Source organism: Cololabis saira, chromosome 19 (assembly GCF_033807715.1).
Source record: "Cololabis saira isolate AMF1-May2022 chromosome 19, fColSai1.1, whole genome shotgun sequence".
Classification (NCBI taxonomy): domain Eukaryota; kingdom Metazoa; phylum Chordata; class Actinopteri; order Beloniformes; family Belonidae; genus Cololabis; species Cololabis saira.
This window is the reverse complement of record NC_084605.1, coordinates 13,618,622-13,644,114: the sequence shown is the minus strand read 5'-3', so window position 1 is coordinate 13,644,114 and position 25,493 is coordinate 13,618,622. Positions and strand designations below refer to the sequence as shown.

Here is a 25,493-nt window from a genome sequence, read left to right as displayed (position 1 = left end):
TTTTTAATGTTTTTTATGTATGCAAGAAGAGTAGCTGGCGCATGTTTTTTTTAAAATTTGTTTAAAAATTAATAATAATAATATGGTCTTGGTCACGTAGAACAATTGATAGATTGTGATACATTTTGATTTTATTTTAAGAGGTAGTTATGTTATGTAAGTTATGTTGATTCTTCAGGATCTTAAAGCGTCTCAAAGTGAAAGACCCCAGAGAGATTGAGTTGGAGCGGCTTGAGCAAGGTTTTTTTATTTATCTTAACGGAGCCAATGCCGAATGCAGTCAGAAGCACATCAAGGACCCCAACAGCAAGTCTTGGAGGCATGCACATACAGCCGGTACGCTGCTTGACCAAGTTAATCTACATTGAAACATAGCCTTATACAGGACTGTCTCAGAAAATTAGAATATTGTGATAAAGTCCTTTATTTTCTGTAATGCAATTTAAATTTTTTTTTCATACATTCTGGATTCATTACATAAATATTGACTGAAATATTGCAAGCCTTTTATTATTTTAATATTGCTGATTATGGCTTACAGCTAAGATTAAGATTCCCAGAATATTCTAATTTTTTGAGATAGGATATTTGAGTTTTCTTAAGCTGTAAACCATGATCAGCAATATTAAAATAATAAAAGCCTTTTTTTTAATATAAACTATTGATGTGGTAGCAGGTTCATTTGGTCATCTGCAGGATGCAGCTTGGGGGCGTGGCCAACTCGGATCCGGCTCTCCTATTGGTCGACATCTATCCTGGTTACCAACCAACATAACACCGCACATGAGAAACGCTAAAGGGTAAAACTCGGTAACCAATGAATTATAAAGTAGTACTTTACAGGTATTGTAAGTATGTTTTGTATATTTTTCAGAGATGGTGTTAAGTTTGTAGGAAAAAAAATACTGAAAAAAAAATCCATTTTTTTCCTCTTTTATGTAAACTAGTTACATGCTAACTCATTAGCCTTTCTGTTTGTTATTAGCATCCCTGTTAGCTGCTTGCAAACGTTGCCTTTGGCTCCAACCCTAAGTAGTCATGTGTGACTTAACTATTTGCAGTAGTGATGAGAATAAGGGAACAATCGTTAGCTTTCCTGTAATGGTTGATTGCTCGTTGGCTGTTTGCAGAGAAAGATTGGCATGATTTACACTCGCAGGCTCAGCTCACTGTTACTAAGATCGACAGCAAGCTGAATCTTTTACACATTTTTCAAAAGACAGTCGTAGCAGTTGACGGATATTAGTTCTCATTAACTGTCTGTCGTGTGTGATGCCATATTTAGCGACCCGCATGGCTGTGAGGTGTGTTTTATGTCACGGTTAACCTCTGTGTCACCCTGCAGTGAGGAACAACCAGCACAGATTTAGATCATACATCAATGATCAGCCCTTTTCAAAATATGGGATAGTATCTCGTGAACATCTTCATCGGCAGTAAACGATGGATAACAAGGTGAGAGAGGAGTTTTATGTAATAGCTCTTGTACACCGCGGTTGAATTGGTTTGATATTGGATATTGGATATTATGAATTCAACACCCATAAAACTTGTGATACATTCCACTGATTTTGGTCAAACCACTTGTGATGTGTTCATGGTCATCTAGACTATATATCACAAAACAGTCATTATTAAAAAATCATAGAAAAAATCATATATATGGGCTGATTTAATGTGGTTTAATGAATTCAACACCCATAAAACTTGTGATACATACCACTGATTTTGGTCATATTGCTTGTGATGTGTTCATGGTCATCTAGACTATATATCACAAAACAGTAATTATTAAAAAATCCTATTATGGGCTGATTTAATGAGGTTTAATGAATTCAACACCCATAAAACAATCGGTGTTATGTATCACAAGTTTTATGGGTGTTGAATTAACTAAACCTCATTAAATCAGCCCATAATATGATTCTATAATAATTACTCTCTTGTGATATATAGTCTAGATAACACATCACAAGCAATATGACCAAAATCAGTGGTATGTATCACAAGTTTTATGGGTGTTGAATTCATTAAACCACATTAAATCAGCCCATATATATGATTTTTAAATCAGCCCATATATATGATTTTTTTAACAATTACTGTTTTGTGATATATAGTCTAGATGACCATGAACACATCACAAGTGGTTTGACCAAAATCAGTGGTATGTATCACAAGTTTTATGGGTTTTGAATGTCCAATATCCAATATCCAATATCAAACCAATTCAACCGCGGTCTCTTACACCCTGCCAGCAGTTACAGTGTCTTAGTTGCCATTATGACTCTGTACTTGGCTGCTAACAAGTATTCTCTGTTCTTCCTTTCAATTTCTTTGCCTTTCCTCTCCTCCTGACACTGCCAGATGCTGTAACCTTGTTGACTTGTATAAACCGAGTAAGAGCTTTGTGATTTATCTTTTGGCTTGCATGATTATATTAATGTAATGGCATGAGCTGTGACTGTTGTGCAAAGAAAATGCATAGTCGCATTTTTATCTCTCCAAGTTTCCCAAAGCTGGCAGTATCTGGCGCTTTAATGGATATTTTGTTTTGTTATATTTTAGTTTAAAAATGTATGAACCGAGAGCAGAATGAGCCCTGTCACATTTATTGGGTACTTACCTGATTGAAATAAAGTGAGATGACGTTAATCATACAGATGTATAAGAGCACCTTAACGGTACAGACAGAAATGTCATATTTCCATAACTATTTTCACATATTTTTCCTCCAATGGAGACCCTTTTTCCTAGTGCTGTGTAATACAACCACCTGCTCTTCTTGAGGCACTTAACTCTTAATATCCTAATATTATGAAGAGGGTCTATTGAAATTAATGTTGGTGATGCAAAGCCAACAAGCATTAATTTTGGACACTTATTTTCAGGTGCTTATTTTATTACTTGACACTGAAAATGAAGAAGTACCTATTGCATTTTTGTTTCAGGTTTGACTTCCCAATGCTTATTTTGACGGATTCAAAATTTTTTTCTGAAAAATAAAATCAGCTCTTTACAATAATTAAAACATTTATAACTGATAGAAAAGGCTGCAGGTTGTGTGCTCTACTAGTTTTGTTTTTAACCTCTTTACCTTGTTAGCTTTGGGACATTAAGCATACTCGGCAGCCTTTTTTCAAGAGTTTGTTGTCTCAAATATTTTGGCTGCTGTTGTTGCAAGTTTTTTTTGCCTTCCAGGTTGTACAAATTACTTTCTTGGCTATTTTGTACTCACACAGCATGTTTCACAACATACTTCCTAGTGACTGCATCATAATGATGTGCGCATTGATGATAACAAATATGGATTTCTCAGTATTCTAAGCCCATTTGCTGTCCCCAAAATAAATAGTTAAAATAAAGAGGTTCAAGGCTGGGTATATGACGCATGTACTGAACAAAAAAAAAAAAAATCAGTTAGTAGTATATGCCGATGTCAGCAACTGATATTGCGCATTTCTGGCCAGGGGTGATTGGATGAGACCTGGAAGATTCTGGTCCCTAGCTGATCAATTGGTGCTTCCATACTAGACACATCTTAGATGTATTTTCAGGGGTAATTATTCATTACTATATTTTTGTGAATGAAATGAAAATTACTGCAGGGATATAGAAGGTTTTGTTTTAGTTTCGACACGGGCACAGCTAGCATACCCTTTCAACTCTAACAAAGGCATGCATGCATTAGGATTATTTGTTTCTCAATTCCTCATGCCTCCCTGCCCTGCATGTTTTAGATGCTTCCCTGCTTCAGCACACCATGATACAAGTAGCTGTGTCATCAACAGAGTTGTGCAGGCCGATTAGGCTAATTAGGGCCATTATTTACAATCAGTTGTGTTGATTCAAGGCAACATCTAAAACAGGCAGTGCAGCGGGGCATGAGGACCGGAATTGAGAAACACTATGCTGAGCCAGTAGTATCTCTCAGTTTAATTTATTACAATATATTTCTGAAATTACTTTTCTGTGGTTTAATCTCAGAAGTGAGCCAGAAGGCATTTAGAGATGCATTTTTGGTGATTATGAAATAACCAGACTTTTTATACATAAAATACTTTACTGACGTTTTAATCACATAAGACTGAAAGTGCAAGCTTTATATATGAGTGTTGTGGTGCACAGAATTATTCTTATGTTATGAATGTGAACTTGTGCTCTATTTGTAGCCTCTTCTGACTCTTAATTGTGTGTGTGTATTTATTGATGGATGTGTTTTTGAAGGAACCTAAGACATGCCAACGGGAGAAGCCTTGCACTCCTGTGGATGAAACTCTGGATGAATATTTAATAGCCCTCCAGCACAAAAACAGGTGAAGTTTGAGCAGAGGCTTCGGAAGACGGACGTATTGAGTTTCACAGAAGAGATGTTCTCTGTGACTTTCAGTGGTGCCCTAAAACAACACTGATTGGTTTGGTATCCTTCTTTAAATGTCAGAACATTTGTGTTTGATTGATTTATGTATGCAAGAAGAGTAGCTGGCACATGTTTTTTTTTTAATTTGTTTAAAAATTAATAATAATAATATGGTCTTGGTCACGTAGAACAATTGATAGACTGTGATACATTTTGATTTTATTTTAAGAGGTAGTTATGTTATGTAAGTTATGTTTATTCTTCAGGATCTTAAAGCGTCTCAAAGTGAAAGACCCCAGGGACATTGAGTTGGAGCGGCTTGAGCAAGGTTTTTCTATTTATCTTAACGGAGCCAATGCCGAATGCAGTCAGAAGCACATCAAGGACCCCAACAACAAGTCTTGGAGGCATGCACATACAGCCGGTACGCTGCTTGACCAAGTTAATCTCCATTGAAACAGCCTTATACAGGACTGTCTCAGAAAATTAGAATTTTGTGATAAAGTCCTTTATTTTCTGTAATGCAATCTAAAAAAAACTAAAAATGTCATACATTCTGGATTCATTACATAAATATCAACTGAAATATTGCAAGCCTTTTATTATTTTAATATTGCTGATTATGGCTTACAGCTAAGATTAAGATTCCCAGAATATTCAAATTTTTTGAGATAGGATATTTGAGTTTTCTTAAGCTGTAAGCCATGATCAGCAATATTAAAATAATAAAAGGCTTGCAATATTTCAGTTGATTTGTAATAAATCCAGAATGTATGACATTTTTGCATTACAGAAAATAAAGGACTTTATCACAATATTCTAATTTTCTGAGACAGTCCTGTATAAGACAACATTTGTTTTACATAAATGGATGGATGGATACTTTATTGGTCGCCCAAAGGGAAATTCAAGGTCACAGACATCACATACAACATGCACTTACAGGAGAAAAAGTAATTTAAGCATTTAAATATAAAAGGACACAGCTGAACAATAAACACAATAGAAGATAAAAAAAAAAACTGAATCAAATATCCACAAGTGTGTCTAAGGATGATTAAAAAATAATGAGGTGCTTGCAGTGACAGGACTGAGCCTGTGATTCTGCGTGCAGGGTAAGGTGCTCTGTGAGAGAAAGTGTCATGGTGATGGTGCAAATAAACAAACATAACAAAGGTGGAGAGGTAGATAGACTAAGGAGACCTTGTGTGCAAGGAGGGATTATGTTCATAATTATTCTAATAGTTGATCTGATTTCAAAGTTATCTTCTCTTTTCTTCATGTTTCTGTTATCTGCAGACGACATGGAGCTTCAGCTATTAGCCACCATTCCCTAGCTTTTCGTTTGTGTGACATGATCACATGCCCAGTCTGGCTGAATAAACAATAGTGACAGTTGTAGCTGGCGGCATGTTTTTTTTTTCTTTTCTTTCTTCCCCTTCCTTTATGTGCTGTGGACCATCTGCATATGTGACTATGTGTTCCCTCTCGTCTGAGCCAATGGTCTCCTGCACACTGCTCATGCTCCATTCTGTGCTGTGACTCATCCACAGATGTCTGTAGAAGCGCCCACCAGCTAACTGAAGGTAGTCGTAATCTGGATCAGACCAGCAGGAAGAGGAGTCAAACTGCCCCAGAAAAGGTCCACAGGAAAGAATGGGTTCAGGTACTGCTCTCCAATATCTTGTTGCTTTTATTTTTGTATTTAAAACAATAAATCATGCACATTACTATATCCCTCTCCTCTCATGTTTGCAGGATCCTGTTAAAATTCAAACAGAGCATGGCACAAGTTTGCAAATATTTCCAGAAAACCGCTACTCTGACGATTTTGAACCCTATGAAAGCGTAGTTATGGAGGTAGAGTGAACATTTCTACAAGACAGTATGCGTGGGGGGGGGTTATTTTTAGGGGAGGGACTCTATCGGATGCAGCTGTCTATATATCACGTAGCATCTATCTCTTTTTGCAATTTCCTTTTTACTGAAAAAATGATATTCTGTACAGAGCTCAAGTCTACGTTCACCACGCAGTCCTTGCTGCCAGCGAGACGTGTGCAAAGTTTCACGCTCCTTCAACTGCAGGCCAGAGAGCCAAGGAGGTCAAGCAAACCAGGAGCATGCTGAGAAGGTCCTCCTCAATCTTGAGGAAGTAAAGGTAAGCAGAACATGACACACACTTCTTTTGTGATGTTTCTTATTTTGGCAGGTTTTTGGTTTGGTTTGCGTGCGTAGACTGACTTATGTGCACATCAATGCTGACCTTTTTAAACTAGGTTTTGCGTCGAAGTCTAGAGGTTAGCATGCGACGGAGCAGTAGTGGCTCAGCGGGGGAGGAGTCCGATGAAGAGTGGGTAGAAGAGCAGATAGAGAGGGAGGAGAGCACTGAGAGTCTGGATGAACTAGGATTGCCTCTCTCCTCCTCCAAGTCCTCCTCTAACTCTCGGCCAAAAGAGACTCGCAGCCCTTTTGACTCAACAAAAGTCATTGTTCTGGACTTTGGACCCACACCTAAAGGTGGGCTCATATGAACGTTTTTTCACCTGCTTCTGAATCTTTTTCATCAGCACCAACATTAAGTGAAGATGCATGCATGTCAGCTATTACTGGCACTATGTGTTCAGATGCTTTGGTCTTCATGTGAGATCTAGATAAATAGATAGATAGTAGATATACTTTTATAGTAAAACTATTTTCTAAAATTTTCAGGTCGAAAAATTGAACGTTCCCTGTCTGCAAAAAGGAAAGAAAGTTTTGACACTTTTATACCCACAAAGCCTATGTTGGTGAAGAGCAAAACATTAGACAGGCCGCCTTCAAAAGAGAGCTGGGATTGCCAGAGTAAGTCCTTTTACCTTTTTTAAAAATTCTTAATAATTACATTTGAAAATGAGATGTCACTGAAGCGGATCTTCCATGGCTAAATCAAATTCTTTGTAAAGTCTATTGAAAAGTGTGCAGCAAATCTTTGCTTTTTGCTTAAGGGCCAAGGAGTCAGGTGGAGAGGCCCCTCTCCGCACCTAGAAAGGCTTCTGTTGAAGAGCCAGACTCAGAGGAGGTTGTCCAAAGGGTGCATCAAGCCATGAAGAGAGAAAACACTCTTATGCTGAACGCTGAGCTCTTCAGTCGCAACACGGTCTGGTTGACCCTCATAATACTTCTTGTATCCTCACTTAAATTCGGACCAGTATTTTGACTTTACTGCTAGAAGGTTTTATTGATAATGATTTAGAGTATGTTCACTATTTCCTCTTCTCATTGTTTGTCTGTGTTTGTCTCGTTGTTTGGTTTCAGTAGTTACACTTCTTTTAATTTAGCTTATTGTCCTGATTCAAGACTTAATTTTATCTTCTTTTTATCAAGGCTCAGAAACACCAGAAGCACCACAACAGTCATGATAAGGATGAAAGCAATGTCAGTCTGGCAATGCAGAGAATAACACTCATGGGTCCTAGGTATGCTGGCAGACAATGGATCTATTATCCTGTACCTTTTTGGTTGTTGTAATTACATTTGGCCCTAAAACTAAGGCGTGTGGGGTGTACACCCCATTACATTGAAGAAGTATTTGTTGGTTCTCAGCCATCACTCACTGCTAAAATGAAGGCCAGGCAAAAAAGAAAAAAAGCAGATGAGCTGACTGTCATAATTTTGTTCAGACAACAACAGACGCTGCTGAAAGCCTTGGAGGAACTTGAAGTTGGACCCAGCCACAACATTTCTCACAGTGTCAAAACAGATTACAGCAACCATCCTGTGAGTCAGTACCACGGTCTCGTAGATCAGAATGAATAATCATGTTATTGCTGTGTATGACACTTGCAAATGGCTTTGTGCTGCCGTTGCAGAGAGGACAGTTGTCGGCAGAGGTCACTCCTGCTTTGTACGTTACCATGGAGATCCTGTCAAACTGGGGGAACAAGCTGCAGGTTGGGCTGACTGAACTGCAGTTTTTCTGCCTCAGAAACAAGAAGTTCTATGTATCGCCTCATGATATAGACATCAGGAATGCTGACTACCCAGGGAATCTGGGAGTGCTTGTCAATGGAAAGGTGAAGGTGGGTGGCTTCTGCCTCGGACGCCAGTTTAAATGACTTTAACCACATAAATTTAACCACATAAATTAGATCTGTTTTTGTTTACTCAATCTTATAACACTCAAAGCTCAATCGTACTAGTTAAGATTGAGGTTCAATCATAGTAGTAACACCTATTCTTTTCTTAGTATAGTAAGTCAAAATGCCTTCCCACTGGAAGGCTAATAGCAGTTTTAATTTCCTTTGAACCAAAATGTAAATTTATCTGAATCTTTTTGAAGGTTTTACCATTAAACACATGCTTAAATGCCTAACTACACTGTAAAATATATGCTTCATTTCATTTCATTTAATTTATTCCATTCATGGTATATATTCTTAATAATGTTGTACAAAATTCCATGAAGTACACATTATCACCATGAAAGAAAAGGAGCAGGAAGAAGCAAACGTATGATACCTGCCCCTCTCTGTAATACAATTACATTGACTTACTGAACACCAATCTATCTATACACATATTTATAACAAGAAAACAAACAAAAATACCACTCTTCTATCTATTTTTTTCTCTTCTTCTTTTTTGTAGGCACTTATCTTTTCTTTTTTAAACATTTTCTTAAGCTGATACAAACTTGTGCAACTTTTCAGTTCCTTGCTTTGTCCATGCCATAATTTTACACCTGTAACAGAAATACACCTTTGTTTTATGTTTAGCCTTGCAAAAGTATGTTTGAAATCAAGTTTAAGTCTGTTGTCCTCATCCTCCAATCTGAACAAATTTTGTAACTGTTCTGGTAACGATCTATTTTTTGCTTTAAACATTATTTTTAAAGTTTGAAGTTCAACTATATCCGCCATTTTCAACAAACCTGCCGAAATAAATAATCTGTTTGATGGTTCTCTGATGCCGACCCTGTGAATGACTCTCACTGCTCCTTCCATTCAAACTTAAGGTGCTTTTTGACATAATTTCATGAGGATAAAGTGTTTCCTTCTTTTCCTTATTCGTTCCTTGTCCATTCCCTGGGATTGACAGACCACCAAGGAGCGCCACATGTGGACCTGTCCCTTCCACCCTCCCATTCAGCTTTACTTCATCATCAGAAATGTGGAGCGCTCCCCAGATTTTGGGATATCTTGCATCAAAATCTGGAATTACAACAGAAGCCTCAAAGTATGTTTTGTTTGTCTTATTACTGTGTTTGTTTTTTTCTTAGGAATCATAACTGTTGAATAAGTTGATCATCAATAGTCCAATCTGTTCCATATGTCTTTTAGTTATTCTTCTGCCCAGTCTAGAGATTATTTGGAGTGATGTTTGTAGTGAACAGATTGATTCCACAGCTTGTGTGCTGCCATTATAATAGGTGTTACTGTGTCGGGGCGGTTACGTCAGGGGTGCAGTTGTCTTTAAGCTGTGGTTGGCTGAGCTGCCAGTCAGTCCGTCCAAATGTGGAGCACTGAGAGATTAGCCTCTTGGGGATTAGTGTAGCATGGCTTTCTGTCTCTCGGCGTCATTGCTGTTCATATAGGGGTACAAAGACCCCATTGGATCTTTTCATAGTTTACTACAGACATTTTGTGGTATTCAGTGTTTCTATTTGATTGAGGGGCTTTAGCATGCAAGGTAAGGAGCACTGGAGAGACTTATGTTAAAGGCTAAAGTGGGTTTATAGTTGTTTATTAGAAGGATTGAGAAGATCTGAGTTGGACTTTATGTTTTTAATAGTAATACTAATTAATGCTAACTTGGACCACTCTTTTTTAAAATTAAAGTCGTGGGTGGTAAAAATGATCCAGTTTGTGTGCTTAGCTTTAAGCTTGTGCTGTTTTGTTTGAATTAATATTCAAATGTTTTAAGTAAACAGAGACATACGGTGAAATGCTTTTTTTGTGATGACATTTTGTTCCAATGTCTGACTGTTTTAACTTAAATTATTGGAATTTATTTTGTGCTTATATTTCTGAGGTTAATCTGCATTATTTAGACATTAGTCTAAATAGTCTACAACTATTTGTCCTTAAATTTGAGCTTTAGAAACTGTTAGATTTATTCTAAATTCAGGAAGTCAGTAAGGTTGAGGCTCTGTTTCTCTTACAGGAGCTTGACGTAGGCACGCGCCATATAAAGCTGTATCTTAACAGCACATTGGTGTTTGAAGGTGAGCTGGAGAAGGGCTGCGGCAACCACGTCTTTGACTACAGCAATACAGTCAATCTCCAGGATTTCAAGCTCTCAGACTCCTTGTTCGCCAGTCCTGTGTCTTCTGGACACAATCTGAGGGGTGCGAGCCCCCATCGCCATGAAGAGAGGAAGGGAGGAGAGGGCAGCAGCATCCAGCGAAACCAGAGTTCTATAGTACTGTCAGACACAGCAGGACAGACTATGGTAGACATGCAAGAGAAATCACATACACCGCTGCCACCCATCGCTCCTTCTACTATTCGTTCTTCCATACAACGAAACTCTTTTGAATTTTCCGCCTCCGAAGAGCCTCCCTCTCTCAGGCAGGAGGTGGAGCAAGTTGCACCGACGGAGCACACAGTCACCACCCAGCCATCCTCCTTTCGGATTGCTCCCCAGTGGCTGCAGCCCCTGAACAGAAGTGTTCCAGAGGGCTGTGAGGCCACCAAGGAGAGGCCTCGGTGGCTGATACCTCAGCAGTCTACAGAGCCCAAACAATCATCAGCTTCATCCTCTTCCATGCTTTCAGAACTGCCCTGCAACCCAGGCAGGGTCTGCAGAGGGGTGGATAGGACACTGAATGGAGGTCAAAGGAAGGCAGGTTCTTTGGACCTGAGCTGCGACTTGCTGGAGGAGCTTGGAGAACAAAATCCAGACAGGCCCGTCAGTGGACGCAGGAGTTCCTTCCGAAATCTGTCGGTCACCGTTAGGCAAAACGAGGAACAACTGCACAGAGTGACAAGCAACGGTAGGCAGTGCTACCTCCTCCCATTGTAAAACTGTAACTGTTGCACTCGCTCCCAGGCTAGCACACATTTCCAGTCTATTTTAATTATAATATGTGTATTTATAAACCTAAGAGGATATTCTCAAACAAGAAATTGGCACACGGCGAACATATTTCACACTTGAAGTAGGAATTATATTGCACACATTTTTTTGCACTTAATTCACTTAATTACTGTTTACTGAAGTGTACTCTTAAATTAAACCTGCTGTACTCTACTGCCCTTATTTTTTTATTTTTTTTTTATTTTTATTTATTTTTAATTTTTTTTACAGCTTGTGCTTTTTATTATTTTACTTCTTTTCTTATTCTTACCTATTTGTTATTATGTCTTGCCGCTTTTAATGTCAATGTAAAGCACTTTGAATTACCTTGTGTTGAATTGTGCTATATAAATAAATTTGCCTTGCCTTGCCTAATATCACAACTGATTCTTATTTTCTCTGGTTTGTTTATTCTTCAGAGTCTAATGTTTATTTTCAAGAGGAGCCAATGTCTTTGGTGAACACAAGCAGGAGGCAGAGCAGTTCACGAGCCCAGCTGCACAGCCAGCAGGATGACACCCTCATGGAATCATGGGACTCTCTCATTAAGTTCAATAAATGTCAGCGTGGGCGCATCTCAAACATGGGCTTTGAAGGTGATATCTTTGATGAATTCCTTCAGCGGCAGGGATGTGGTCCTCCTTCAGACCCAGTCAACACCTCCACTTCCCCCAGGAACCCACTGTCTTCCCTAAGCAGCCAGGGGCCACAGTGTGAAGGCCCTGATGATGATCCATCCATGGAGAGAGAAGATGACTTTGAGATCCCAGTGTTGCCACTGGGTCAATGGTTGGTCATCAACATCCTGTCCACATGGGGCGATCGCCACTATGTGGGTCTCAATGGCATCGAGGTGTTCAGCGCTAGCGGGAAGCCTCTTCGACCCGCTCATATCCGCGCTGACCCTCCAGACATCAACATCCTCCCCGCATATGGTAAGGATCCACGGGTAATCACCAACTTGACTGATGGCATTAATCGCACTCAGGATGACATGCACCTTTGGCTGGCACCGTTTACCTCTGGCCGAAGCCACACCATCTTCCTGGACTTTGGAGCCCCCTACCAGATTGCCATGATCCGAGTATGGAACTATAACAAGTCCCGCATCCATTCATTCAGGGGTGTGAAAGAGGTGGAGATGCTGCTGGATGGAAGGTGCATCTTCAGAGGAGAAGTTGCCAAAGCCTCTGGAACGCTCTCTGGAGGTACCTGGTCAGAATGTTGTCACAACTTTACATTGTCCGTCCGTCTGGTTTTACTTTTAACCACCTTGTTTTTTTTTCCTCACTCTGTTGTTATTTCAGGATTGGACCAGTTTGGTGACACTATTCTTTTCACCACTGATGATGAGATTCTGGAGGCCATGTCTTGTTATGATGAAACCTTCCTTGGTGAAGGTGAGAGTCCTGAGAGCTTGGTGTATGAGGAGGAGCTGCAGAGGCCTCGCACAGCTGATGGTGAGGGAGACGAGAGACCTTTCACACGGGCTGGTTTCAGAGAGGAAGATCTTGCTGTAAGTACAGACTTTATCAGGAAAATGAAGAAATGTCTTTTTTTCTTTCCCATCTAGTAATTGTACATTTGTGTGCTGCTGCTGTGTGAAGCAAACTCTTTCTCCTTACAACAGAAAGACTCTTGTAGTTAAAAACTGCAAACAAAGAAGCTGGTGTATTTTGTGTACCATTCTCAGTGTTGCCCAACATTTATAGAGAAAAGGCTTTGACACTTGATCTTTTCTTTCAAACCAAAAAGAAACAACATTATAATTTTGATGATAATAATAGATTTGGACTTGCTGTTCCCAGTGTCAGCAGTTATCATTGTATTCCTGTCTCTGCTTGGACGTCAATAGACAGCACAGTGAATCATAAAATAAAAAGCGAAATACTGCCCTTTAGGGCTATGAGCTACTAAGCACTCATCTGATAAAACTCTGTTGCGTCGTCTTTTGGTTGTGTTTTCATGTGCAATGACTCCTAGAATGTGATCACATGTATCCCGCAGCCTCCAAGTGCTTTGTGGGGTATTATATGTGAGGGAGGGAAGGTGAGCGCTCGGGCTTGTGCAGCTGTTTTGGCAGGAGTATTTAGTGGAACATGTTGCTACATTTAACAAAAAAAGAGTAAAAACTTGGCACTTCCTCAAACTGTTTTACCAAAGCTTCTTTAGAGATGCATTGACGTTGAAAGTAATATGAAGATGCTTCATTGGAGTTTGTTTCAGCAGGGCTTCTATTCCCTGTAAAAAGTTTGGTCTTGGAGCCCTGTGGCTCTTTGGCACATTTATTCAGCCAGATGTGTTGGATAGTTTCTTTGTTTAGGACCCATGTGGTCACAGAAAAGTTACAGAATAAGGATTTTACTGTATTATAGGAATGGAGAGTAAATGAACCACACCAGAAAGTGTAATTCAGTCATTTATTCATTTTTCAAACATTTTTTCACGTTTCCTTAGTTGAAACTACAACTCAATCCCACTGTGAGCCTATCTGAGGAGAGCCTTGAACCTGTTTCTGGGATGTACACTGGAAAGTGTAAGTAAACAAGTCACATCTTGTCAATGCGTGTTAAATTGTTTGGGGCTTTTTTGTCTTGTGTTTTGAATACTATAATAGTTATCTCCCGTCATTCCAGGCCTTAGACTGCAGCTGATGATGACTTGGGGTGACGCCCATTACATGGGCCTGACAGGTCTGGAAGTGGTGGGGAAGGATGGTGAGAGCTTACCTTTAGATCTCAGCATGATGGCTGCTTCACCAAGGGACCTCAATGAGCTACCTGAGTATGGACATGACCTGCGGACACTCGATAAGTATGTCTGAAATTACGTCTAATTGACCATTTATAGAACCATCAAAGACGTGTGTGGGGCTGTCTTCAATGCAAACTTTCACCACACAGGCTCATTGATGGCCACAACATTACCACTGATGACCAGCACATGTGGCTGATTCCATTCTCCTATGGAGAACCCCACATCTTGAACATTACCTTCAGCAAGGCTCAAACCATTGCTGGTCTCCGTATCTGGAACTACAACAAGTCGCCTGAGGACTCGTACAGAGGGGTGAGACACTTGTCTTCAAGACTAAAAACAGATTTATTACCATAGAGGTCCAGCTACAAATAAATAAAGTTTCTTTCCAAGTTTACTTTAAGAACATTGTAATGAGTTTGACAAGTAAGTTATTGTTTAGAAGTCATCATAACTAGATATGAATCGCACATCAAAAGGGATATATTATGAAAAAGAGTCAATCTTGACAACTTGCTTGAAAACATAATTCTGGGTGTTGAAAGTCACTACTAACTTCAAAACTCTGACAAAAAAACAAATTTGACAGTTTGTGACCAGCTGCATCTGAACATATATCATCTGATGAACTATATAGATTTGCAGGGGATTTGGATGTCACGCACCTATCTTAGAAAATGATTATCCACGCCATCTTTACCCTAACTTCAACTTTAAATCATGCTGCGTTCACTAACCTCGGTTTAAGAAGTGAAGCATGCTGAATGCAGCATGTTGTTAGACCTTGGTGTAGTGTAACTGTAAACAGTCTTTCGTGAACATCTGTTGTAATGCTTACACTAGGAACATTTAATAGTTTCTAACATTACAGTAGCTTCTAAAAGTTCAAAGAAAGCACAAAGGAAACCTGCGTACCTTGTGGATTCTTCAGACCACATGTACTCAGTTTAGATTTGACATGATTTGGTGGAAAGTAAAAGACAGTTCATTAAAAAAAAAAAACCCTGTTAAATTAATTTAGGATTCTTAATTGTACGTACGTGTGAGTGTGGATTTACATGTTTAGTTTTCTCTTTTATGACAGACTGGAGACATGTTCAGGTGTACCCTGCTTCTTTCCCATTTACAGCTGAGAGCTCAAATTTCACTATAATTGAGATTTACAAAAGAGAGGCATATGTGTGAATAGCTTTGTGAATCTATCAATGAAAATGCGTATGCTAACTCTGACTTTATGCACATGAAGCAAATTGGCCCTTCCCTTTTATAAAAAAAATATCTCAATGTGGGCCAGTTTAAAACTTAACATGAGAAGATTTTGCCTAAAAATGGGCTCACTATAAAATAAATTCTCTTTTTCATGGTAATAATGCGCTTCAACTGTTTTTAGATCTGATTTGTGTTCAATTTTACATTTCCACTGTAGTTTAAAAGTGTCACCTTTTAAATACTTGCTTCTCAGGTGTACACGTGTATAAAAGACTGCATATATTATATAGAAATAAACATCCCTAAATATTTTTCTCAGGTAAAAATTGTCCATTTGTTCATGGATGATGTTGCCATCTCCCCAACTGATGGATTCCTGATCAGAAAAGGACCAGGCAACTGTCACTTTGACTTTGCCCAGGAGATTCTTTTTGTCGACTTCCTTCACACACCAACTGATAACAAGAGTATCGAAGAATCCCCCAGGTATGGACCTGAATCTGAAGTAATGCATAAACTTCTGTTTCACATCAAAATGTGGGAATTGCATTTTCTAATTTCTAATTTTTCATCACTGATTTAGAGGAGGCACTAAGAAAAGAGAGCAGGCCAGCATGGATTATGAAGCTCCCGTCATGCCTTGTGGGTGTATCCTTTTGGACAGTGGTTATGCATAAACTTCTTTTTTGGAAAACTGGATTATGATCCTGTCTTTGACTATCAGTTCACAAGTGCACTTTGGTTTGTTTTAAATTTAATTTCACAAGCAAAACTGGCCTCAGGTGAGACAGAAATCCATCCTGTTATTCAGTTTGTGGCGACATGACCAAGGAACTTGTGTCTGCACATTGTCATATGTTTCCAGACACTATAAAGTATCAGTAACAGATTTAGGTGATGCATTCCTACATTCATGTTGCTAGGTTGCATGTAATAACAACAGTGAAGTGGCAGATTGATGATTCTGTGGTTGTATCATCATCATCATGTTGTGTTTGGTAGTTTGGTGAAGGGACAAGCAGCAGGTCCATCACTTAGGTACTGCAACAGATTAATACAGAACCATAAAATACTTTAGGCATTCTTGATCCGGATTTATGTGTGAAAAATACATTTATAAGCATGATTTCCAAAAGGCATAATGGTAATGATCGTACAGTTTTTTTGAACAAGTAAGTTTACTTTTTAAATTTGATCTTTTGCAGTTTCAGTATTACCTAAAAGGCAAAAACAAAGGGTTGTACACACTGTGTAGACAGTGTTAAGGGCTACTACTAAGGGAGTGTTGAGTTTGTGACAGTATTTAGTACATTTTCAGTTTGGACACTCAGGAATTCTAACAGAAAGTTAAGCTAACCGTTACTAACCGTAAAGATTTGTTGCAGAGAATGTTATATTGCGTTTTTGTTTTCTTTCGAACGCTTTTGCATGAGAAAGTTGCAGGAACTAGGTCCATATAACAGGATTCTGCAGTAAAAGAAATGTATTGAAAATGAAAGGAACTGTCTTGTGCGAAGGTGACATAGTGTACATATGTCGGTTGCACGACTAGCTTGAAATGCGATGAAATGTATCAGTCTCTCACTGTTTTAGATTTTGAAATTTTCCCCTTATATGGCCGTCATTGCTTCCCGTCCGACTTCCTCCCTGGTTCTACAAACTGAGAGCACTACTGTCTCCAGCAAGGGACACTCTTAGCTACGCATTCGCTGGTCTGGTTACTCAATTAAATGGTTAAAAAAACAACTAGTCTTTCCTCTGTGTTGTGAATGCTCCTCTAGTCAGACGCCACATGGCAGTAAGTTGGATGCCAGATGGTAAAGCCTATCAGACTATCAGATTAAGACCAGGCCCAAAAAAAGCAAAAGATAATGGGCTCGTCTATCCCACTCAAATAATTTGGACCACATTTCAAAACCGAGCATTTTGCGAAATCGATCCTGTGTGAAAACCGTCATTGACTTCTTTGCCTCAATGAAACCCTCTTACCCCTGAGCAGTCAATCGAGAAGAAGAATCGACCACTTTTACTATGATATTGTTGATATAGATATGTTTGTACACCTTGTTTTTTTTTTTTAGTTTTGTTGGTTCTGTTATGCAGTCTAATTTCAAATGGTCTGGTTTTTTGAAATTATTACCAAAGTGTGTGTGGCTCTTTTCTTTTTTTTCCCCGGTTTCATTCAAACAAAAGATTTTTGTTATTCAGTATAACTGACCTCAGTAAGAAGCATTCAATCTAAAGCTGTGGAAGTAAATGTTTCTTATAAAGTGGTAAAGCACTCCAGAAATGATTTCAGCTTTTATTTAATGTTTTCAAACATTGTGTCATTGTGGAGCATCCTTGCCATAGATTCTTTGACCTGCAACCCTCAGTCATTTTTCAGCTGCAGCTGTTAACAACCTGGGGAGACCCATACTACATCGGTCTGAATGGCGTGGAGTTTTACAACCAGAATAACGAGAGGATCAGTCTCAGTGACAACAGTATCCTTTATTACCGGCCAGTCAGACTTTGTACATCTGTCCTTTTCCAAATATGTACTGCTTGGAGTCTCTATGATATGATACTCCACTTTTTGTGTTCACAGTTTTGTCTTGAACAACTTGAGTAAACCTATAACTAAAAATGTAAAAAAATTATTTTATGTATTGGGATGTGTATTACTATAAATATGCATTATATCAGCAAACAAATGTTTAATAACTATTATAGTTTACTGGAATACTTAAATTGAACTCTCGTTATCACTTCATGATATATCTTGGACAAAATATTTCTCTTTTATGTTTTCAAATGTATTAATATTCTCAGCTGTTATTATAATCTCTGCTGGTATTATTGAAGCTTAATTTCTCATCCGTCCTCAACATGATGTCCACCAGATATCGCAGCTTTTCCAGACAGTGTGAATATACTGGACAATGTGAGTGGTGACGTAAGGACTCCAGATAAACTAATAGATGGCGTCAACAATACTCAGGACGGCAAAAATATGTGGTTAGCCCCAATGCTACCTGGACTGGTAAGCAAGCATGAGACTGACAAAGCATTGGCCAAATACAACAGTTATCAGGTGAAAGTTTGTATCGATTTGAGCATGCATCACTTTTTTCCATGTAGGTAAATCGTGTGTACGTCATCTTTGATCAGCCAGTAACAGTGTCTATGATCAAGCTGTGGAACTACTCCAAGACGCCTCAAAGAGGAGTGAAAGAGTTTGGGGTGAGCATCTATGTCTGCTGCTCAGTACAGAAGTAGCTTTTATTATTTACATTCATGTCTGTGTCTGTGTGCAGCTGCTGGTGGATGACCTCTTGGTGTATAACGGCATCTTGGACAGCGTAAGTCACGTGGCGCATGGTATTCTGCCCACATGTGACCCAGTAGTGCCCTACCACACCATCTTGTTTACAGACGATGTCTACATTGTACACCGTGAGAGGAACACCATCCTCAGGTACCTGGCTTTTTCACACCTCTTTGTATTGGTTACCTGCTTCTCTCTTGAGTTATTGACAATATAGAAAAATTGATTGATTTACAAAGATAGTTTGGATAAACCTGGCTTACTTAAAAGTTTTGAATAATTCTTTTCCACTCAGCCCTCATGGCAACAGACTCCACCAACAGTGAGTAGTGGAGCCCTGAAAGCTCTGTGTCAGCCCCTCCCTGTGGTCAAACCAAGTATTGATGATTCCTCTAGTCCCCTCAGGCTTCCCTCAGCCATCCCACTTGTTCCTTACCACGTGCCTGACTGTGATGTCACTCCTTTCTTTACTCTCCATTTTTGGTCTAATAAAGCCAGGGACTACGCACTTCCAGTGTTTACGTTTTGTTCCCCTTTTTTGGTTACCACAGATTGAGATTTGTTTAAAAGCAGTGTTTTTCTGTTCCTACTGTTTTTCAGTAATTATGTGGAAGATCAGGATGTGAAGATGACCAATGAAAATCAGATAGTCCATCACAGTAAGAAGAAGCCAACAGCAGATCCAGGTGATTGAGAGAAAACAACTCTTCTGAAAAGTACTTTACTGCTGGGTGTTATTTGCAAATATTTGCTTATTTGCTTCCTTTCCTTGTAGCTCTCCGGCCTAAAACCTGCATGACTGACAGCGGGAAGCATGGAAAGAGGAGGTAATAACAGCCAAGCAGACAGCTGTGGATTCAGTATTCATACATGGAGCAGACCTGAAATAAGGGCACCTGTGGATGACTGTTGCGCTCCACCTTTCGTTGGGGACTCTTGAAAACCTCTTTTACATTAAATCTGGAAGAAACAACGTTTCCATGGTTTGATGGCATCAAGAGGACATGGCCTAGACATTGGGTTTACACACACACACACACACACACACACACACACACACACACACACACACACACACACACACACACACACACACACACACACACACACACACACACAGAATTCCACTTTATGGTTGGATTACTCCATCCTTTGCTGTGGAAACACACACCCACAGATACATATAACCCTGAACCTGTACTGTATTATACATGTTTTCCCTCCCACAGTGCCAGGAGAATTCTGTGAGGCTGCATTTTTATCAGCCTTTTTTGTGCCTAATACTAAACACTATATCTGTTGCTGCTCCTTGTGACTTTTGTGCTGCATATTCTAATGCTACTTGTGACACATAGCTACACACACACACACATATATATATATATATATATATATATATATATATATATATATATATATATATATATATATATATATATATATATATATATATATATATATATATAATCAAAAACAAAGGCCAGATGAATACTCCCACATCAGGATCTGGCTAATTCTATGTTTATGATAGACTTTTTCTCTCCAATGATCCTAGATCATCAGCTCATGGATATGAAAATGCCAGTGTACCAACGCTATGCAGCCACTAATTTATATCTATTACTAATTTGTATATCTGTTGGCTAATATATTTCAATGCCTGATTGTTTTACTTCAAAGAAGTGCTAACAAAGAGGTTTTCAACTTCATGAGATTTATATGAATATAAAAGGAAAATAAAGTACAAATTTTAGTGCATTATAAATAAAATATTAATAAAACGCAAACTGAAGTTATGCAATCCTTCAATGTATATATGTGCATCTATTTGGCTTCTCAAAATTAGGTCAGTACATATTTTATTTTATTTTCTACATAGCATTGGGTTAAAAAAAATGTGTTTGCAATCCAAGTGACCTTTATCGAAGTTGCTTTGTGCACAAGATAGATTTTGGAGGCAAACATTTGTTGAGCTGGTAAAGGGGTTTTAGTCATTTTCATTGAAAATGAAATTAGATTTAAGTAGTTAAACAAGAAACTTCTAATATGCAAATAATATCAAATTACCTCAAATTAAAAAGTAGGCCTATGATATTTAAAAAGGGATGAATATAATTTAACAGTCATGGTAATAGTCAGTAGTCTGTGTTGTATTTTCTGTCACTCAATATTTACTGTACTTGTTGCATGGAAATGTCCTCAACCACAGGGGTTGTTATCTTCAGACATTCAAGCTTTTGTTAGGGGGAATTTGTAATTTTTCATTAGACCGTGGTCAAATTGATTTCATATTCCTTACTTGTGTTGTGTATGAAATGCGGTTTGGTGTATTTAATTTCAGTATGTCTAACAGGAACAATGGTCATTACGCTGAATATCGGTTCGACCTTTTGGGACAGTGGCTGCTGTCATGTTTTACATTTAGTGTTTTTAAATATTTATTTTTATAATCTTTATTATATATGTATATTTGGTGTAGTTTTATTTGAATGAGTTTTTTAAATATTTGTTTTTAATCAAATCAGTTTTCTGAAAAAAATATATATGTTGTTTCAAACCTTTTTCTCCAGATGGCAGGACTGAACAGTGTCAACACATCTAAATGATTGAATCTGTTGATCTAACACACTATTGATGATGATTATTCATTATTCTCCGATGGAAAGAGGAACATACACAAAACAATCAACCTCAATAAATATATCCTGAGACTTTTTAATGCAGAATCAGCTGTATATTTCATGGTATTTGTAAGGAATGACCAGTTTCAGTGTGCTCCTGTGGCACAGCGTTAGTAGTGGAGAAGTGATGGCGGAGCACCACCTTTACAAACATTTAGCTGAACAGATTACATCTTTACAGACACATCGCTTTAGTGATGGCAGACTCAGATTTTTCCTGGAAAGTTTCCCTCTCCTCTCTGGTCATCCCATTTCTGGACCTAAAAAAGAAAATTGACCAATTAGTCAAATAATCCTCCTATGATAAATGTAATACATTTAGCAGCATGTAATGAAAAAGTCACTTTGCTCTTAAACCATATTGTTGTTTTTAATGAAGAAAAAGAGCTTCTGCTTTATTTTTGATTGGGTTCCGAGGTACAACAGGCACTAAAGCCAGCTGAGAGAAGAATGTGAGGGAGTTTTACTCTGTGTTATGTATCCTTTACTTACTGTTAAGAAACGGCACCAACACTATGTCCTTTTTGAATATATGAAGGCGTCACACGTAGTTAAAGAAAAGTGATAATGATAATTGATGTTCAACAAACAAGATTTTCTTCAAATGATACTCTTGGGTGTCTGAAGTTACGACTGTCTTAAAAACTCCGGGGTCCGTTACTCAAAGCTGGTTATTTAGAAACTCTGAGTATGTGGGACCTGAACTCAGGGAAACTCAGAGTTTCTGTCTCACAAAATGAGGCAACGTAACCCCGAGCAAGAGGGTTCAGTTGAGGAGGTTTCAGAAAATGACGTAACTCATACTCAGAATATGTTACTATGGTAACTGAACTAAACCTGGTCAAATATAACGCACATTTTTGAGACATCTGAGTGATGACATGTCGCATTTGCATCAGGAAAGAATACTGATGATCAGAATAGACAGTTTAATGTGGTCAAACCTAGTAACCACACATTCATCAAGTAATTAACATGATTTAATATTAATTGTTTAAAATAACTGTATTAATATCCTGCTCTGTTTTGTGAATAACGAAATGTCCCTTTACGATCTACCAGCGTGACTGGAGGCATTGACTGCACCCATATTCCCATATAGGCTCCTGGCATGATTTTCCCTTTTGATTTTTTTTTTTTTTTTTCATCCAAAATGTTTTTAAAGACAACACAACTGAACCTGCAAGTTGTGACATCACAGAGGCCGATCTAGAGCAGCCTAACCATCCTCACATCAACCTAACTTCACATGATCCTACAAATGCTGCACCAAACAACAACAAAGCTGCTACACTAATTTAAAATAAACCAATCGCAGGTGTTCAGATATAATTAGAGGGGTTTATTGTATATCTGGTATTCAAGCAAAGCATACCACAGCATTCATAAATAGCTAAAAAAAATTGTGTCTGCTTTTGAAAAAAGATCATAATTTCACCTCTGAAACGATGTGGAAGAGCTCAAAACCATTTTTTACTCAATTTAGATTAACTTGGTGAGAATCTAATCTAATGTCCATGTTTTTATTCTCTAGACTCGGCTGAGACTCAGGAATGTGAGGAATGATCAAGTTGTTTGAAAAAAACAAGGGACAGTTTAGTCTGCCATTACTCTTGAACTTGCTAATGACTTTAAAAGTGGCTTGTCTCCTGAAAAGGTTAAATCAATGTGGAATATATTTACCCAGGCGATGGGGCAGAGAGATTTGTAGACCCTCTTGTACCAATCACAAGGGGCATTCTTCACTCCTTTAGCATTGAGAGCTTTCTGGCAGCGATGGAAGTCTATTAATAGAGACACAACAACAGTGGATATGACATTAACATTGTCGCTGACCCTCAACTAACCCCAACCTGGATTAACTCCAGGTCAGAGTTCAGAGGTTTGCAGCATTAAAAAGACCAAAGCTACGCTGTGTTGGTGTCATGACTTCATCAGACATTGATTATACACAGAGAAATATCCAACACAGCAGTGAAGTACTTTGACCCTGTGTTGTAGTCTTACCCAGGTAGTTGGACCAGCAGTTCCTGGTCTGGTTCGTGTTGGGGAATCTGGTATCAAAGGGAGCTGTACGGTAGTTCCGAAGTTTGGCCTTAATGTCCTCAGCCATTTTTATTTTTTTACTTCTGTCAAGAGAATATCATCAATGGATATCCTTAAATTAAAAAGATAAATAATAGAAAGAAGTGTTTTTTTTCTCCCATTAGCTTCTGACACTCTTTCTAACAATGCACTTGACATTTGTGTTTGTCAGAGACCAGCCTATTTAAAGCCTCTGCTTGCAGATAAAATGTAGTGGCTACAAGCTGAGCAGAGAATACATCAGAAGAGGAGGGGGTTGTTTTTTGTTTTTTCCCCTTTTCTTTTTTGGGGTGCTGCACCTAAAGCACTTAAATGCGGTGCTGTCGTCGAATAGTTCCTTTACCGAGATATCTGCAGTAAACACCGTCGGTTACCAAAAGTATGATAATATCTTATATTAGACATGTTAAAATCCAGATATGGGAGAAAAACATAAGTATGTTTTAAATGATATTGGCAGACGTTATAACGATTAAAATCTCCTCGTCTTCCCTATAAAGGCATTTCCTTATGACTGAGCCAGTTTCCCTTTATTTTTCAATAAATAGGCAACACTGTTAATTCTCTTTGTTTCTTCTTTTTTTTTTTTAACCAATGTACTTTTGAATACAGTGTCGCAAAAAAAAAAAAGTATTTCCAAATAATGTATTTTTTTTTTAACGCACCACCTGAATAATTGTAATGCCTTATCTCGTAAAGCAGCCTTTACAGTAACATGTGTGAGCCTTTCAGATGCGCGCCTGCGTCTGAATAATGACTGCATAAATGAAGAAAGATGTGCAGGTCACCGTTACCTTCTCCCCGCAGCTGCTGGAGCTCCAAGTGACTTGATACCGGCGGTGAAAGTGCGCTCGTCCTGTGATCGCAGCGCTGCGTGCGCCTGCGTTCCGCTCGGGAGATGCAGCCGTGCTGATCTATAATGAGGGCATGGCGGACTCAGGTCACATTGAAATGACAGGACTCGGTACACTTTATACCGCCTTCAACACTCAGGCCTGAATGAAAGCTTGAGTGATGATTTGAGGGGAGATATATGGCATTATTCTTATTATTATTTTAGCCTATTGTTCTGTTCTACAGGCACATTTTTATTTTTATCATGGCTGAAGTACTTTGTCCCTTGGTATTTTTGTCAATGATTAACAGGTGTTTGCATGGTGTTTTTCAGATGAACTTGAGTCGTATATATGAGATGTTTTATTTTTGGAAATATCCACCTAAAACAACCCACAAATAATACTTGAATGTTTGTAAATGTCGTGTTTGGTCAAATACGGAAAGCTCTCTGGAATGATGTGAAGAGGCACAGAGGTCAGTGTTTCAGGGGCCGATCAAATGTACTTCAGGTTGTTAGGGATGCAGTCAAGGAAGCTGGCTGGCCCATACATGGGAGAGGGCTTCGTGGACTGTTTAACACACTCAGGACATTAGAAAAAACAAAAAACCAACCCTAGCACTAGTATGGCAGCAGCTGTGTCCAACTGGACTCTCAGCAGTCTGACTATAGTTCTTATAATGCTGGATCCTCCGATGTGATTTCTTGCTTGTGTTCTCTCTGATGTAAGTCGCTTTGGATAAAAGTGTCTACCAAATGACAGTAGTACAGTGTTTCTCAATCCTGGTCCTCGTGGGCCCCTGTCCTGCATGTTTTAGATGTTTCCCTGCTTCAGCACACCGTGATAAAAGTACCTGTGTCATCAACAGAATTGTGCAGACCTTGGTGACAAGCTAATTAGGACCATTAATTAGAATCTGGTGTGATGATGAAGGGAAACATCTAAAACATGCAGGACAGGGGCCCACGAGGACCAGGGCTGGGAAACACTGATTTAACAGACGCTTTTAGAGAACAAACACAGTAGTAGTAGTAGTAGTAGTAGGATTTTGATATTTTTCGGGAGCATTAAAGTAGAATAATTTGGAATAATCTGTCTTTGGAAATTAGACTATAATGAATGTAATTTATGGGTGTGTTTTCAATAAAGAAATTATCACTTTTGCAATATGACTCCTGCATTTTTTTTTTTTTTATCTG

At 38.6% G+C, this 25,493-nt stretch overlaps 2 protein-coding genes across 8 annotated transcripts; one reads left to right on the top strand and one right to left on the bottom strand.

The window, feature by feature from the left end:
- The first annotated feature begins 766 nt into the window (after positions 1-766).
- On the top strand, positions 767-25,403 carry LOC133419633 (katanin-interacting protein). Of its 5 annotated transcripts, none has more exons than XM_061708943.1 (29): positions 767-848; positions 1,346-1,455; positions 4,228-4,316; positions 4,627-4,784; positions 5,914-6,026; positions 6,119-6,220; positions 6,369-6,518; positions 6,637-6,877; positions 7,070-7,201; positions 7,345-7,496; positions 7,724-7,815; positions 8,020-8,116; positions 8,209-8,418; positions 9,437-9,574; positions 10,502-11,333; positions 11,836-12,624; positions 12,724-12,932; positions 13,874-13,952; positions 14,053-14,230; positions 14,320-14,485; positions 15,702-15,868; positions 15,966-16,030; positions 17,758-17,868; positions 18,268-18,407; positions 18,506-18,607; positions 18,682-18,842; positions 18,988-19,014; positions 19,293-19,378; positions 19,468-25,403. In XM_061708943.1, the coding sequence occupies exons 2-29, from the start codon at positions 1,444-1,446 to the stop codon at positions 19,521-19,523; spliced, it is 4,854 nt and encodes a 1,617-aa protein (XP_061564927.1). In that variant the 5' UTR covers positions 767-848; positions 1,346-1,443; the 3' UTR covers positions 19,524-25,403. The 5 variants fall into 5 exon arrangements, with proteins under 5 accessions (XP_061564927.1, XP_061564929.1, XP_061564928.1 ...); XM_061708945.1 differs by having other exon boundaries at positions 826-843; XM_061708944.1 differs by lacking the exon at positions 767-848 and having other exon boundaries at positions 1,034-1,455.
- LOC133419634 (cytochrome c oxidase subunit 6B1) lies at positions 21,392-24,406 on the bottom strand. 3 transcript variants are annotated; one of them, XM_061708947.1, is made up of 4 exons: positions 24,253-24,406; positions 23,381-23,502; positions 23,057-23,157; positions 21,392-21,633 (listed from the first exon to the last, which is right to left on the bottom strand). In XM_061708947.1, the coding sequence occupies exons 2-4, from the start codon at positions 23,484-23,486 to the stop codon at positions 21,580-21,582; spliced, it is 261 nt and encodes an 86-aa protein (XP_061564931.1). In that variant the 5' UTR covers positions 23,487-23,502; positions 24,253-24,406; the 3' UTR covers positions 21,392-21,579. The 3 variants fall into 3 exon arrangements, with proteins under 3 accessions (XP_061564931.1, XP_061564932.1, XP_061564933.1); XM_061708948.1 differs by having other exon boundaries at positions 23,381-23,499; positions 24,253-24,391; XM_061708949.1 differs by having other exon boundaries at positions 23,381-23,531; positions 24,253-24,379.
- Positions 25,404-25,493: the final 90 nt, after the last annotated feature.

What these genes read in the sequence shown, in the direction of transcription:
- LOC133419633 (XM_061708942.1), top strand. Translation starts at nt 4,210, where the DNA reads ATGGATGTGTTTTTGAAGGAACCTAAGACATGCCAACGGGAGAAGCCT. An exon ending in GAGGCATGCACATACAGCCG is followed by an intron (nt 4,785 to 5,913) that starts GTACGCTGCTTG and finishes ACTCATCCACAG; the next exon opens with ATGTCTGTAGAAGCGCCCAC. An exon ending in CAGATTACAGCAACCATCCT is followed by an intron (nt 8,117 to 8,208) that starts GTGAGTCAGTAC and finishes CTGCCGTTGCAG; the next exon opens with AGAGGACAGTTGTCGGCAGA.
- LOC133419634 (XM_061708947.1), bottom strand. Translation starts at nt 23,486, where the DNA reads ATGGCTGAGGACATTAAGGCCAAACTTCGGAACTACCGTACAGCTCCC. An exon ending in CTGCTGGTCCAACTACCTGG is followed by an intron (nt 23,158 to 23,380) that starts GTAAGACTACAA and finishes CTCTATTAATAG; the next exon opens with ACTTCCATCGCTGCCAGAAA. An exon ending in CTCTCTGCCCCATCGCCTGG is followed by an intron (nt 21,634 to 23,056) that starts GTAAATATATTC and finishes TTTCTTTTTTAG; the next exon opens with GTCCAGAAATGGGATGACCA.